The sequence below is a fragment of the Cebus imitator genome, unplaced genomic scaffold (assembly GCF_001604975.1).
Source record: "Cebus imitator isolate Cc_AM_T3 unplaced genomic scaffold, Cebus_imitator-1.0 Scaffold68, whole genome shotgun sequence".
NCBI lineage: Eukaryota > Metazoa > Chordata > Mammalia > Primates > Cebidae > Cebus > Cebus imitator.
In genome coordinates this window covers 6,734,865-6,749,909 of record NW_016107383.1, presented here as the reverse complement: position 1 = coordinate 6,749,909, position 15,045 = coordinate 6,734,865, and the positions used below count along the sequence as shown (strand labels likewise).

The 15,045-nt window shown below is 40.6% G+C and overlaps 1 protein-coding gene and 1 pseudogene across 2 annotated transcripts in view; both read left to right on the top strand.

The window, feature by feature from the left end:
* Positions 1-15,045, top strand: part of SNTB1 (syntrophin beta 1) — a 277,787-nt gene that overhangs the window by 158,288 nt on the left and 104,454 nt on the right. For both annotated transcript variants that reach the window (XM_037739320.1, XM_017530713.2), the window contains one exon: positions 11,309-11,516. In XM_037739320.1, coding sequence (XP_037595248.1) covers positions 11,309-11,516 — 208 coding nt within the window. The remainder of the gene's footprint in view (positions 1-11,308; positions 11,517-15,045) is intronic.
* Positions 6,548-9,714, top strand: LOC108305942 (annotated as a pseudogene).

Sequence of the window (15,045 nt, the reverse complement as noted above, 5' to 3'; positions counted from 1 at the left end):
GACACCTCATGCCAGGTGCCTCTACGGACGTAACACACACCAGACACCTCATGCCAGGTGCCTCTACGGACGTAACACACACCAGACACCTCATGAGTGTTCTGGAACACTTGCTAATTGGCTGTGACAGCACTGCATATTTCTTACTCTGTTTTGTAACCCAAGAGATTTACTGGGATTTTCTGTTTCAATATGCATGCCTTGACTCTTTGCTAATAGAATTTCTAAGAGAGACCTAACTTGTTTTTATGTGTCCATAGGTATAGATAATATGAAAACATTATGTTCACTGATATAGTTTTTTTTCCCCGGTTTCCTGAGTCAACAGGAAGTCTTAAAATGCTAATATCATAAGTGACAACTACCTAACATGAGGTCACAAAGCACTTTCATAATTATTATCTCATCTGATCCTCTAGTAACCCTCGGAATGCTATCACCTTCGTTACCAACACCATCACCATTTTGATCGTTACCACCGCCATCTCAATTTTATAGGGATGAGGAAACTCGAGGCTCATAGAAATGAAAAGACCTATTTGAGGTCAGTGTATGATTCAGGACTTTTAGTTGTATTTTGAAGTAGCTCAACTTGAACTGGCTTAAGAAAAAAAAAAAAGGAAGATAGAAGAAAAGTTGCAGGATAGAGCGTGTCAGGTAGACTGGATCCAGATCCCTGTGTCTCAGCTCTGCTTTCCTCTGTGCTGCCTTCACTGGCAGGCAGGTCCTCCCCTCTCGAGGGTCATCACAGATCCATGATTGCATCCAACCCCTCAGTATTTACAATGGGGGTTGGGAAGTCTCCTTAACAATTATTCCAGCAGAAACCCTGGGCCTGGATCTCTTTGGTCTGAACTGGTTCACACCTATAACCAACAAGCCATCAAATCCCCCAGACCACATAGAATGAGAATGAGGATAAAGCCTGTTACCAGAAAAGCAGGGTATGGAAATGGCAGACAAACAACAGATAGCCATAAGAAGGATAGTTTATAAATGACAGCTTAGACCTGAGACAAGATGGTTTTAACCAACAGATCTATCCTATGGCCCTTCCTTCTCCTCTTCTGTTTAAATGCATTGAATACACAATACATTCACATGGCACAAAATTTAAAAGTATAAAGTTATACAGTAAAAATCTCCCTTCCAATCTTGCCCTCTTGTCACTCAGTTTCTCTCCTAATTGAACCCATCTCTATTCCCCTCCAGGGATGGTTTCCACATTTACAAGCATCACATGGGTTGTTTTTACATCAGTGATATGTTATTCTCACTGTTCTGTCCGGCGCTTTTCTTCGCTCCACTGTTAGGTATTTTTGGCTCTCTGACTTTAATGACTTCAACCACCCAGGCACAATGACATTTTCACACACCACTTGGTTTTCGCTCTTGAGTTTTTCCTGTGTTCCTTTTTCTCTCCTTCTCCCTACCCTCTTCTTACTGCATTTCTTCATTTTATCACCTTCCATATGTTGATTATGTAATTATTGGAGTTGAAACTACCTTTTTAAAAGAACACATAATACTAAACATTTGGACCTACAAAATGGTTCTTTTGAGGTGTGTTGTCGGCAAAAAACCTACTGAAAAATGAAACTATTTCCAATCTCTTTTCACCCCACAGTCACTGATTAGCTCAGGCTATGAAAAAGCAAAGAGACTAAACAGCTAATTTTAGTTTTAGTTATGGCCACAACTCTCATTAACTTGTGCTGTTTTTTGTTTTTAGAACAAAGAGGTAGATAGGTTAAGGGGTGACATGTTATCAGGTTTGCCCCAAATCTTTCAGTATCTTTCAAAAGACTCATGCATCTTTCCCTAAAGTTATTTTTTTTCCCATTCCAGGATGGTAGAAAGAGGCTTTGTATAACCTTTTAGTTTTTCCTGGGGCTTGCATTTTTCTTCAAGTCCCAGTACTCTGGAAAGGAGTTGGACAATAGCCCACCTGCCCTGGAGGACTCTCCATGCTTCATCGGACCAATACAATTTTACTGTACACAAATTTGGAAAGACTATTCATTGTAAACTGGAAATACTGATCAAGATGGGCATGGCACTGTGACATCTCATGCATGTTATTTCATTTAATCTTTTCAATAATCTCAATAGACAAGTATATGGAGGCATTCTACAGATAAAGAAATTGAGGCTTAGAGAATTTAAGTAACTTGCCTAATGCTTCACAGCCAGTAAGTCATAAAGCCAATCTGAATCCAAAATCCACATGCATTCCAGCATGCGTCTTTTACATTGGTGAGAATATGGGCTGCTGAAAGAACTATTGCACAGCCAGTCAGGAATGGAATTTCTTTCCCTCCATCGCTTTCTATTCTGGTATAATATGTATTACACTGGATCACCTTTTGGTAAAATGAGATCAAATAACAAATTAGGTCAAAATATGCATATTTGAAGTTCAGTTTATGCTAGGTAATGGAAATATATGGTATAAAATCACCCCATGACCTTGTTGAGAATCTTGAGTTGTTTCCCAGGATTTGAAGAACTTCAGGGATACCAAGTACCTATTGTTTGCCTTAGATAGTAGCGCTCATTGATATTAAAAGAGGGAGTTTTTAGCTCTTTCTTCTCTCCCTTTGGGTTTTGTTGGGGATGAGGAAGGAAAGAGGAATGTAGGTTGCTGAATTCTTTTAATTATTCACTGCACAGATAATTGACACTTTTTCCCCTGCCAAACTTTTGTCAGATCAGCCCGACAGTTCTTAGCCCACCATCATACTTGGTGGTTTCATGCTGCTCTCATGTGTTGTCAATGGGAGGCTCATTCTCATCTCTCCTGTTGTCATCGACTCCTAGGTCTACCATATGTCTCATAGTGTAATCCAGAGCCAAAGCTTAGTCAAAACCGATGATTTCTCACTTTGTATGGATCTGCAAGATCTTCATAGGCTACTGGTTCACAGCTCCAAAAACTCTCCCTCTACATTTGCAAACAAGCTCTTTGCAGGACTTTGCTTCATCTGAAAGCTTCTCTGTGGTGGTTTTAAGACATAGATACATGTGCAAATGCCTTGGTACTCTTCCTTCTGTCCTAATGGCGCCTAGTTCTCATTTTCTGGAATGTGTATTAGACTTAGTGATTCACTTCTTTCTTTTTTTTTTTTTTTTGGAGACAGAGTCTCGCTTTGTCGCCAGGCTGGAGTACAGTGGCACAATCTTGGCTCACTGCAACCTCTGCCTCCTGGGTTCAGGCGATTCTCTTGCCTCAGCCTCCCGAGTAGCTGGGACTACAGGTGCCTGCCACTGTGCCCAGCTAGTTTTTTTTGTATTTTAGTAGAGATGGGGTTTCACCATGTTGGCCAGGATGGTCTCAATCTCCTGACCCCGTGATCCACTGACTTAGCCTCCCAAAGTCCTGGGATTACAGGCGTGAGCCACCACGCCCAGCCGTGACTCACTTCTAACAACAGCAACAAAAATAACCCAAAACTCGTGGTGTGTCTGCTGGTGGGAATGTAAACTAGTAAAACCTCTATAGAAAACAGGATGGAGGTTCCTTAAAGAACTAAAAGTAGAACTACCATTTGATCCAGCAATCCCACCACTGGGTATCTACCCAGAGGAAAAGAAGTCATTATATGCAAACGACACTTGCACATACATGTTTATAGCAGCACAATTCACAATAGCAAAAATATGGAACCAACCTAAATCCCCATCAACCAATGAGTGGATACAGAAAATGTGGTATGCATACACCACGGAATACTACTCAGTCATAAAAAAGGAACAAAATAATGGCATTTACAGCCGCCTGGTTGGAGACAGAAACTATTATTCTAACTGAAGTAACTCAGGAGTGGAAAACCAAATATCATATGTTCTTACTTATAAATGGACTCTGGGGACTCAGGAGGAAGGGTCAGAGCAGGGTGAAGGATAAAAGACTGCACATTGGGTACAGTGTACGGTACTTGGATGACAGGTACACCAAAATCTCAGAAATCACCACTAAAAAAACCCATGTAACCAAAAATCACCTGTTCCCCCAAAACTATTGAAATTTTAAAAACAAACAACATCAACAACAAACAGGATGCGTGCCTTTGAAGACCAGGTCACAAAAGGCATAGCAGTTCCTTTTTTCCTTTGGAGGAAATTAGCTGCCACGTCAGGAGGACACTCAAGCAGCCTCTGGAAAAGCTCGCATGGCAAAGAATGGAGGCTTTTGGCCAATGGCCGTAAGAGGGAGCCATCTTAGTAGTGGATCCTCAACCCCAGTCAAGTCTTCAAATAAATGCCTGCAGCCCCTGTTAGCATCCCGACCGCAAATTCCTGAGCCAGAACTACTCAGCTGAGCCATTCCCAAACTCCTGACCTACAGACACTGTGAGATAACAGATGTTTGGAACTTTGTTTTTGTTTTTCAGACAGGGTCTGGCTCTGTCACCCAGGCTACAGTGCAGTAGTACAATCATGGCTTTTACTGCAGCCTTGACCTCCTGGCCTCAGGCAGTCCTCCCACCTCACCCTCCTGCATAGCTGGGACAACAGATGTACACCACCATGCCTGACTAATTTCTCAACTTTTTATAGAGATGGGGCCTCCCTCCTTGCCCAGGCTGGCCTTAAACCCCTGAGCTCAAGTAATCCTCCCACTTAAGCCTCCCAAAGTGCTGGGATCACAGGCATGAATCACTGTGCCTGGCCTGGAATTTTAAGCCAAATTTCAATTGGAGGAGGGAATTTGTTAGTCAGTAGTCCATAACTAACATACTCTTCCCAAGCCATCTGTTGTATTGCCCTTCTGGGGACAACTACCAATAGCGTAGCCCCTTAGGGGGCTCCAGCTTGGCCTGAGAGAGGCCTGCGGTGGTCTTTAATCTATATAATTTGTGGCACATTTAAAGCATATTTCCAGGCTTCAATCCCTGGAGATTTTTACTCACCAGGACTGAGATGGGGTCCAACTATTTATATTTAACTGAATGGTTTTTAAAAAGAAGCCTATTAAAGGATATCTGAAGGATACTTTTGGTTGAGAACCTTGCTGTTCTTTTTGATGATAAAAAGCAACAGGCCTCTCTGCTCTGTGTCTTTTGTGTTCTTTCTCTGAAAATTAATGGGGGAAGTTCAATTCACTGTTGCATGTCCCTCTCAGCCATTGGGAAGCTGGCACACAACCAAGCTCAGTCCTTTTTTTAAATGAACCTATGGCGCGGCCCTTCTCAAACTTAACTGGAGTCAGATTTTCCTGGAGGATGATTGCTGGGCCCCACCCCCAGAGTCCCTAATGAAGTAGGCCTGAGATGGGAACCTATAATTTGCATTTCTAATTAGTTCTCAGGTGATGCAAATGCTGCTGGTCTGTGGCCATACCTTGAGAACCACTGCCAAAAATATGGGACCTGGTACTTCAACTTTGCCTCAGCAATTGTCCTAGAACCTCCCTACACTTCAGGTAACAACACCAAATGAGAGCAAACAAAAACTCATCCATCTGTGCCTGAGGCAAAAGAATCCATAGTGTCAGAAATTCGAATAGTGATTATATTGGAGGACAGGAACTGGAAAGGGTATACAAAAGGGACTTCCGGGATGACTGTAATATTCTGTTTCTTGATCTGAGTGATGATGACACGAATATATTCTCTTTGCAAGAATACAGCTGAGGTGGGCCCTACAATTTGTGCACTTCTCAGTCTGTGTGTTATACTTTAAAAGTTTACTTAAAAATTAATAATGATAAGTGCTGTCAAAACCTGGAAGAAATGGGCCTCCGCATCACTAGCCTGTACCTCTGTCTGCAAGTCTGCTTTATCCTAGGGCCATGCTGGCAACCCAGCAAAGGAAATGCTCTTTTTTCTGTCTTTCATTTTTGCCAGCATCACTTTTGTGTGTGTGATACCTGTGGAGTGGCAGTTTCCCAAGATGTTGTTTCTTTGAAAACAAATACTAGTTTTCTTTTTTTTTTTTGAGATGGAGTTTCGCTCTTGTTACCCAGGCTGGAGTGCAATGGCGCGATCTCAGCTCACCGCAACCTCCACCTCCTGGGTTCAGGCAATTCTCCTGCCTCAGCCTCCTGAGTAGCTGGGATTACAGGCACGCGCCACCATGCCCAGCTAATGTTTTGTAGTTTTAGTAGAGACGGGGTTTCACCATGTTGACCAGGATGGTCTCGATCTCTTGACCTCGTGATCCACCCGCCTCGGCCTCCCAAAGTGCTGGGATTACAGGCGTGAGCCACCGCGCCCGGCCAAATACTAGTTTTCAAAAGAAAATACTGTAAATGGTGTATTTGGCATGCTTTAAATTTGTAGAATGATAGATATTGATACAATAACTTGAAAAGCCAGTTGATAGCCACCATTGTCGATTAAAAATAAAATAAAGTTTTAAAGAAAGGAAAGAAAAGCAAGCCAAGCTCTCATTAATGCTTTTGAGAATCCTAGTTTGTGTTCTGCTATGCAACTTTACTGAACAGTGAGAACTTTGGGAGACAATGAAACCTCACCCCAGACTTATTACCCATTTCTTTGAAAAGAGCCTAAAAGTCATGAGATTTTTTTTTGATTGACAATTGATTCTTATTAGGTCTTTGGATATAAATGAAGAAGGAGGAAGAGAAAACTGCTGGTTGTTTTACAGGAGATTCTTACTCTACCCACAACCCCAATATCCCTGGGGGTTTTTTGTTATTGTTGAAGGACTGCTCCACATTATGATAGATGATAATAAGAGCACACAACCTATTACAGAAATTATCTCAGAGATTGGGGCACCCATTGTTACCATTGGTGTTAATGATGACCCAGCTGATGCAAGAAAGGAAGGACTCAAGATGACTCAAATAAAAGTTAAGCATATTGAAGCCAAAGAAGCTTTGGAAAATATTACCTAATAATATAATGTTATTATATTATTACCTTACAGGATTTTAATTGGACATCAAAATTAAAAGAAGAAATAAATGCATTAGATTATGCCAAAAGAAACCCTTTTTTTTTTTTTTTTTTTTTTTGAGACAGACTTTCACTCTGTAGCCAGGGCTGGAGTGCAGTGGCGCCATCTTGGCTCACTGCAACCTCCACCTCCCAGGTTCAAGGAATTCTTCTACCTCAGCCTCCCAAGTAGCTGTGACTACAGGCGCGCGCACCACCACACCCACCTAATTTTTGTATTTTTAGTAGAGACAAGGTTTCACCATATTGGCCAGGCTGGTCTCAAACTCCTGGCCTCATGATCCACCCACCTCGGCCTCCCAAAATGCTGGGTTTACAGGCATGAGCCACCACGCCCAGGAAAAAGAAACCTTTTGAAAGAGAAAGAGCTATGTGAAATTAAAGAAGTCCATGAGAGAATGACACAGAAACATTACAGAACGTCTTATCTTACACTGTGAACTGTTGAAGCAGATGTCCATTTCAACAGGCATAAGCGCAACCATTAATGGGATCATTGAATTTTTTATTCTTCCTAAAATAATAAGTGTTTACCCTACAGTAAGAAATCTGGCTGTTTTATGCTTGGGAGCCACAGATTACAGAGTCAGGATTTTGAAAGTAACACTTTGTGTTATTATTGAAGGTTTTGCAAATTGATGATGTCACAATAAAAATAAGTGTTTTAAAGGCAATCTTTGACCAGTTGATAATGTTTGGGGTTGAACCACTTAAAAATACAAAAATCAAAGCCTTTCAATGTGAACGTGCAGAGATAAACAGTGATGTTGAGCAAGAGCCGTAAGAAGTTGAAGAGGCCCTTACAGTGAAGAATATTCTGAAACTCCTTTCTAGTTTCTTAAGATAGTGAGGTTTCTGAACTTAGGCAGGTGCTACAGAAGAACTAGCCAAGCTGATGTTTTCTGGGCTTTTGGTCAGCAGCAGGATTCTTTCCTATCGTATTTCGTGATGGTACAGTCCTGTGACTGAAAAGGATGTTCGACTTCAACATTGCCTATGTGTGATCTCCCCCAGGTTTTCTTATGTAAGCAGGATTAATCAGGAATGCTTTGAAGAGGTTTCTCTTCCAAGTCTGCACATACTGGCCAGTGCTCCTGCACCTTCTTTAGCTGAAATTGATATCACAAACGTTATTGAGTTACTTACAGATTTGACAAGACCAAGCAGATTAAATCCTCAGGCCAAGAATTCCTAAGATTAACAGGCCTTAACAGTACATGACAGTTTGGCTATAAAAATTTGCAGTGAGATCTTAACAAGTCCATGCTCACCAGAAATTTGGGTCTATATAAAAGCCTTGAGTTCTTTAGAACTCAATAGCCAACTTGCAAAAGATTTGCTTCTATTGAATGGGATTCTGGAGCAAGTAAAGGATAGGACATGTCTGAAAGCTTTGGAGAAAATCAAGATTCAGTGAGAAAAAAGGAAATAAAGAATTTGGTGGCCAACCTGAAGCAGCACAGGATGCCAACTTGATTGGCATATTTTTCAAAATGAAGATGAAAAGAATAAGGAAGCATATGTGACCCTTCTTTGGGATGTAAAAGAAACCCAGCCATCAAAGTCTACTTAGCAAAAGACTAATAGGGGACAAAGAAAAGTGTCAGCTTCAGCTAGGATGAAGAGGAGACTTCAGTTTGCTGAGGTTGACTCTGAAAGTAACCATAGAGTTCCAGAGCCAGAATCAGAAATGAAGATGCGGCTACCAAGGCGAGCCAAAACAGCAGCACTGGAAAAAAGCAAACTTAACCTTGTACAATTTCTCAAGGAAGATATGTTAGGAAAGATGGTGGAGGTAGAGTCCCTTAACATTATCTTCAGTTCTTTGTTTTAATAAAGTTACCCTTGTCAAAATTTTTAAAAAGGCCTTCAAAAGAAAATATTGTAAATGAAGTATTTGCATGTTTTAAATTCCTAGAATAATGAATATTGGTAGAATGTAACCTGAAAAGCCAGTTAATAACCATCATTGTCAACTAAAATAAAGTTTTAAAGAAATAAAAGAGAAAGAAGTTGAGCTCTCAATGCTCTTGAGAATGCTGCTTTGTATTCTGCTATGCAACTTTATTGAAGAGTTAAAACTTAGGAAGAGAATGAAAACTCCCTAGATTTATTTCCCATTTTTTCGAAAAGTGCCTAAGAGGCGTGAGATTTTTTTTTCTTCTGTGTGAGGACAGTTGTCACCTAAAGAATTCCCTGTTCCATCACATACAAGTTTTGGCATCTTGTTGGAGAGACTGGCTTTGCAAATTCCTTACAAAGCTAATTATTGCTAAAGTTCCCCTAGTGACATCCAAATTTCCAAATCATTCCTCTTCTACAACTTAGGCTTGTGGTGAAAAGGTCTACTCACTGCAAAACGTTGGTTTCAAATGTTAATGAGACCAAGTTGCATTGGGTCTTCTAACCTAGGCCATCTGCAAAATTGTTACTTTGAAACCCAGGAGCTAGGTGGGACACTATTGGGCATAGTTGTTGACAGTGAGTACTAGACTTCACATCACTGCAGAAGACAGTGAGTGCCGCCCATAGGACATTGTCCAATCTCAAGGAGAGACACTGTGGTATAGTTTTTTAATTCATAGGCTTTCGAGCCCATTTAACATAGGCTTGAATCCCATTATCACCAACAGTGTGGCCGTGGGTAAATGGCTTCTTCCTCTCTATCTTCAAACTTCAATTTTTTCTTCTGTTAAGGAGAGTTAATAATGTCAATCATGGGGCTGATAGAAACATTGTATATTGTAATATAAAATGATTTAAAATTTTGCCTAGCACATAGAAAATTCTCAGTGAATAGCCTGATTATTAAGGGATGAAAGGAAGTTAATAAATGGATAATTCTATTCAGCTTTGAATTTCCCAATCCCTGTATCTTTCTAATGTAAACATGAATGAATAAATGATATTTATTGCATATATACATGAGTGAATAATGCTTTTTTTTTCTGTGCAATTAAGAAGTATCTGTCTAAAAATTATAGTTACAAGAACAGGTTAGTTGTTGCCTAGGGATTTGGGATAGTGGTGGGGATGGGGGAGAGATGACAAGGAAAGGGTAGTTGTGGGGGAGATTAAAGATCTCTGCTTTGTAGTGATGGAGTAGTTTGGCATTGTGATTGCAGTGGGGTTTACAGAAATCTACACATGAAAAAAATGGCATAGGATATACATGCACATTGTACCAATGTCAGTTTCCTGGTTTTGATGCTGTATTATAGGAGGTAAAATATAACCACTGGGGGAAACTGGTAAAGGCCATCCCAGACTTCTTTTACTATTTGTGCAACTCCATGCTAATCTACAATTACTTCAAAATAAAAAGTTAATGACATAAAGTATCTGTTGATAATTTCCTTCTCTTACCACAATTACAGTATGCAGATCTCTTGCTCTGCTTCTCCAGTAATCCAATTAGAGTTCTGGCATAAGCTTTGGTATTGGACTATTTTATTTTATTTTATTTTATTTTAGAACAAGTCCGACTCTGTCATCCAGGTCGGAGTGCAATGGCTTGATCTTGGCTCACTGCAACCTCTTCCTCCTGGGTTCAAGTGATTCTCCTGCCTCAGCCCCCTGAGTAACTGGGATGACAGGCACCCGCCATCATGTCTGGCTAATTTCTGTATTTTTGTAGAGAAAGGGTTTCACCATGTTGACCAAGCTGGTCTTGAACTCCTGACCTCAGGTGATCCACCTGCCTTGGCTTCCCAAAGTGCTGGAATTACAGGCGAGAGCCACCACGCCTGGCCTGGACTTCAAATATAATACTTTAAGTGCATCTCTCTCCCCACTGTTACCCCTTCCTAGGCTGATTCACACCTTTACACCATGGGTCTGAGAATTAAGTGGAAGCTAAATGTGCTACAGACAAAATTCCTAAAAGATATGAAGTTTGGTCATCTTCAATTCTAAAATAGTCTCAATTGATTAACACTGAGCAGCAGGATTAAGCATGTGGCTAGATATATTTCAATCTATTTCCTGCCAGCAGCAGCAAGGATGTGAGTATATTATTAAAATCCTCTGTGAATTAAGAAGTAAAGCAAATTAGTATCAGCTCACAGTTTGGAAGTCTTGATATGATACTACTAATCAGCAAATCAGCTGAATAACAAGAAAATCAGATAACCTTAATTTAGGTGATTTGGTGGTTGCACAACTGTGTTCCCACTATGTAGACCAGTACCTGGGCACCCAGTAAATCTGCACGGATGAATTAATGAGTGAATGAATGGATGGCAGGACCATTAAGGCATACCATGAGAAACTGACAATGTCTAAAAGTGGCAGTAAAGAATTAATTCACCTTTGTGACCCAGGTCTTGAGGAAGCCGGACCTGCCAGGAAACATTCTAACCCTTCTCTCTCTGCTCCTCTAGGCAGCTTGAAATCCACTCTCCAGATGCTAAGCACACGGTGATCCTAAGGAGCAAGGACTCAGCCACCGCTCAGGCATGGTTCAGTGCCATCCATTCCAACGTTAATGACCTGCTGACCCGAGTGATTGCTGAGGTCAGAGAGCAGCTGGGGAAAACAGGCATTGCTGGGAGCCGAGAGATAAGGCATCTTGGCTGGCTTGCCGAAAAGGTAAGGAAAATACCTTCCTCTTTAATAGTCGTCCTCCCCAAGACCCCCCCAGTGCTCGTAACCACTGAAGTTATCTCATTCCAAAGGCTGCTGCTCTCATTCAGTCTGTGTGGATTTCTCATCCCTCTCCAGCAGGCTACAGGCCTTGACATTATATGGGGGTTTTGTCTTAATCAACTTTGATTACCTTCACTTAGTCAAATATGTGGCAAACTGCACAGGGTCCGGGTTGCTGACTGGATGGATGAGTGAGTTGATGAATAGCTTGATTTTAACATCTGGGTATGAAGGGAAGGGAAAATAACACAAACCCATAACAGAGCTATTGCTTTGGGAGTCAAGGTAGTCAAAATTATTGCTTAAAAAGGGTTTATGTGGGTTTTGATGGGCCTGTTTGTTAATAACACAGACACTTTCAAGAGTCAATTATACATTTACAAATAACGGCAAGGATTACTTGAGCAATTATTATGTGCTGACTCTTTCCTTATATCACCTTATATTTTATGTATGCTCTTAAGCCAGCTGCTCTTTAATTTCATCATTAAAGGACACCTACTTTTGTGAGGCACAGTGCTAGGCAGGAGCGGGGAAGGGTGTGAAAAGATAGATAAAGACTTTGCCTCTGTCTCAGGGAGGACAGCTGCTGTGGAGGAGACTTTGGGTCATATTAATATGGTTCCTGATTTCTTTTCCCAAGTTAAATGATATGTTGGAGATAGTAAAACTCACTTTGTGACCATCTCTTGGGAGTTAGTCTTTCTCTCTATTTCAAAGCATTGAGGCTTTGCCATTGTCCTTCCACATGATTGCTGTCCCTTGAACTTGATCTTGAGTGCTCAGGAACACTCGACTTTGGGGATAATCTGACCTCCCAGTGACTCATTTGCTAATAGACAGTAAATGGGAATAGTGAACGTCACAGTAACAGCTTTCCTGCCAAAGAACCCTGTCATGTGAGAAGGCCCAGTCAAATGGCACCTAAATAAATACTTGAACACACCATTAGGCTGTTTTCCACCATTGTTCTTTGTTTGCAGCAGATCATGCATGGGTCTCAGTCTAAAAATTTAACGCCAAATGGGTTGTTTGGCTTGGTACTGTCCTATCACTCAGAGATTTCAAAGAACCAAAGAGACAATGCAGGTGGTGGGAACATCCAGAATCATAATAAATACAAACCACCCATAGCCTTTCATGAGTTTATGCATTAAGGTTACGTATTCTTGATGAAAACAAATCATAAATCTGGATGGTTGATATAATTTTGAAAGTCACAACTCTATCACTCTCCACTTTTTACTCTCTTCCAAATGCATGTGTTCTTATTAGGAAAAGGCTTAATAGTCAACGATCTTTCAATTACAAGTGATGGAAAACTCAACTCAACTTAGCTTGAGCAAAATGAGCTTACCTGGGCTCTGATAACTGCAATGTCCAAAGATAAGCTTCAGGCATGGTGGTATCCAGGGACTTAAATAATGTATTAGGTCTACCTGTCCATCTCTTTCTTCCCCTGTTCACTTCATTAGTTTATTACCAGGCTTCCCCTCTAGTTGGCCTGACCATTCCAGGCTTACGTTTTCCTGGCACCTGATTGTCTCAGTGAAGAAAGGCCTCTCTGCCTCAATTGTTCCAACAAAAGTCCTGAGATTATAAGTCTAATAGGGTTGACTTGGATAACTTGTTTAGCCATAGTGCTGAAATCAGCCTCACCTAAGTCATTTGCAGTGAAGATGAGGGGCGACAGTTCTCTAATGGAAAAAAATCAGGTGCTGTGAAAGAAAAAGAATGAATGGATACCAGGGAAGAAAAGCAACCAACAGTTATTGTAGAACAACAAGGAAAGGAGCTGATTGTGATGAAAAATGCTCTCACTTGGTTAAGGTTCTGAGTGGACTTGGAGGTTACCACATATTTCAGGACCCTGGCAGGAGATGGAGGGAAAGGTCAAAAGGGATCATTGGAAAGGATTTAATACAGGAATAATTTAAAAGGTATAGCCAAGGTTTGGGAAACCAGTAAGAGATAGAGAAAAACTCTGGGGCCAACAGTAGTAAGGGCCCACTACCACTCCTTGACCAGAAAGGGCAAGGAGAAGCAACAGTTACCTGAAACTAGGGAGGCTTGCAGCTATGGAAAAGTGCCACCCACTACCAGCTGTGGTCTTTGGAAAAGAAATGCATCTCCTGCCAACCCCTGCCCGCTGACACCCTGCTGGTGTCTTCCATGGGCTAAAGCTGCCTGGAAGCCAGAGGCAAGAAGCCCCATGGATGTGCTCTTAAGGTGAGTCTTCCAGGATACAGAGAAGGATGGGAAAGGTAGAGGCTGGGTCTGAAGGGGGAAAGGGAAGCTGGCCAACACATACAGCCCTGCACCTTCCAAGTTGATGGTCTCAATTCTTGGAGGTACTTTTCTCTCATCTCTTTAAACACAAGCTATGTTGAAAATCATTACCATTATTCATGAAATTAAAAATCATCCAAAAGCAACTCTTTCTCACCTATAAATTGTCTCATGCCTTTTGCCTGTCCCAAATGATTAGCAAACATATTATTAGACATTCTCATAGAACAGTAATAAATGTGCACATAAAGCTCTTCCTGTTTTTAGCACGATTGTTCTTATGATGTAATTTCAGATAATCATTCTAGAGGTCTCCTTAAGAGGATTATGCAGAGTATTCGTAAGAGCAATAATGACTGATCATGGATAATTATGAAAAGCAAGAATGTCTTTTATTGCCTTCATTTTCATGCGTCTCAGAAGATTACCATAGATCCAGTTCAAGGAAACAAATCCAAACTAGATTTTTTTTGAATAAATATTTAATACTGAATCCTGGTGTGGAGATATATGAATGGTTTTTAGCAAAATGTTACAATGAATGGCAAATCCTTAATACGATGCCTTTCTTATATTATCACAAATATCAGTGAATTCACTTGGTATTTGTAAAGACATAAAATGTGATCCTATATATATCCAGCTGTAATTTACCTTAAATTTATGTTCTTTGTCTTTGCCTATATTGTTATATTTTGTAATTTTTGTAAATTTATCACAGTCATTCTGTGACAAGGTTGTACAGATTATATTTAATTTCAAGTTTTTAGAAGTGGCATTTATATGAACTCAAATAATATGAAACAAGAACTTCCTTTTAAAAATTCTGTTTAGTGCAAATCCTAAAACCTCCTCACCACTATACAGGAGGAAAATTTAATATTAACATTATTTTTCCTCATAAGATAGTCAGGAGACTTGAAGAAAGGCTTCTAAGAAATGACAGGGATTTGAGTAGATGAAGGAAGTTCCCAGCACTCCAAGAGAGGAGAAAGATGGAAGGCCTGTGTTAGTACAGCTTTGGGGGGACTTGGGGGGAAGAACAGTGACTGGACTAAAGTGAGGTAAGAGTTCATCCTGGAGAAAAGTGACAAGTGGACCTGACACCTTGACTAGCACTTGACTATGGAAGTCTTTTTTTTTTTTTTCTGAATCACATTGTAAGAGTTTGTAGGTATACTCA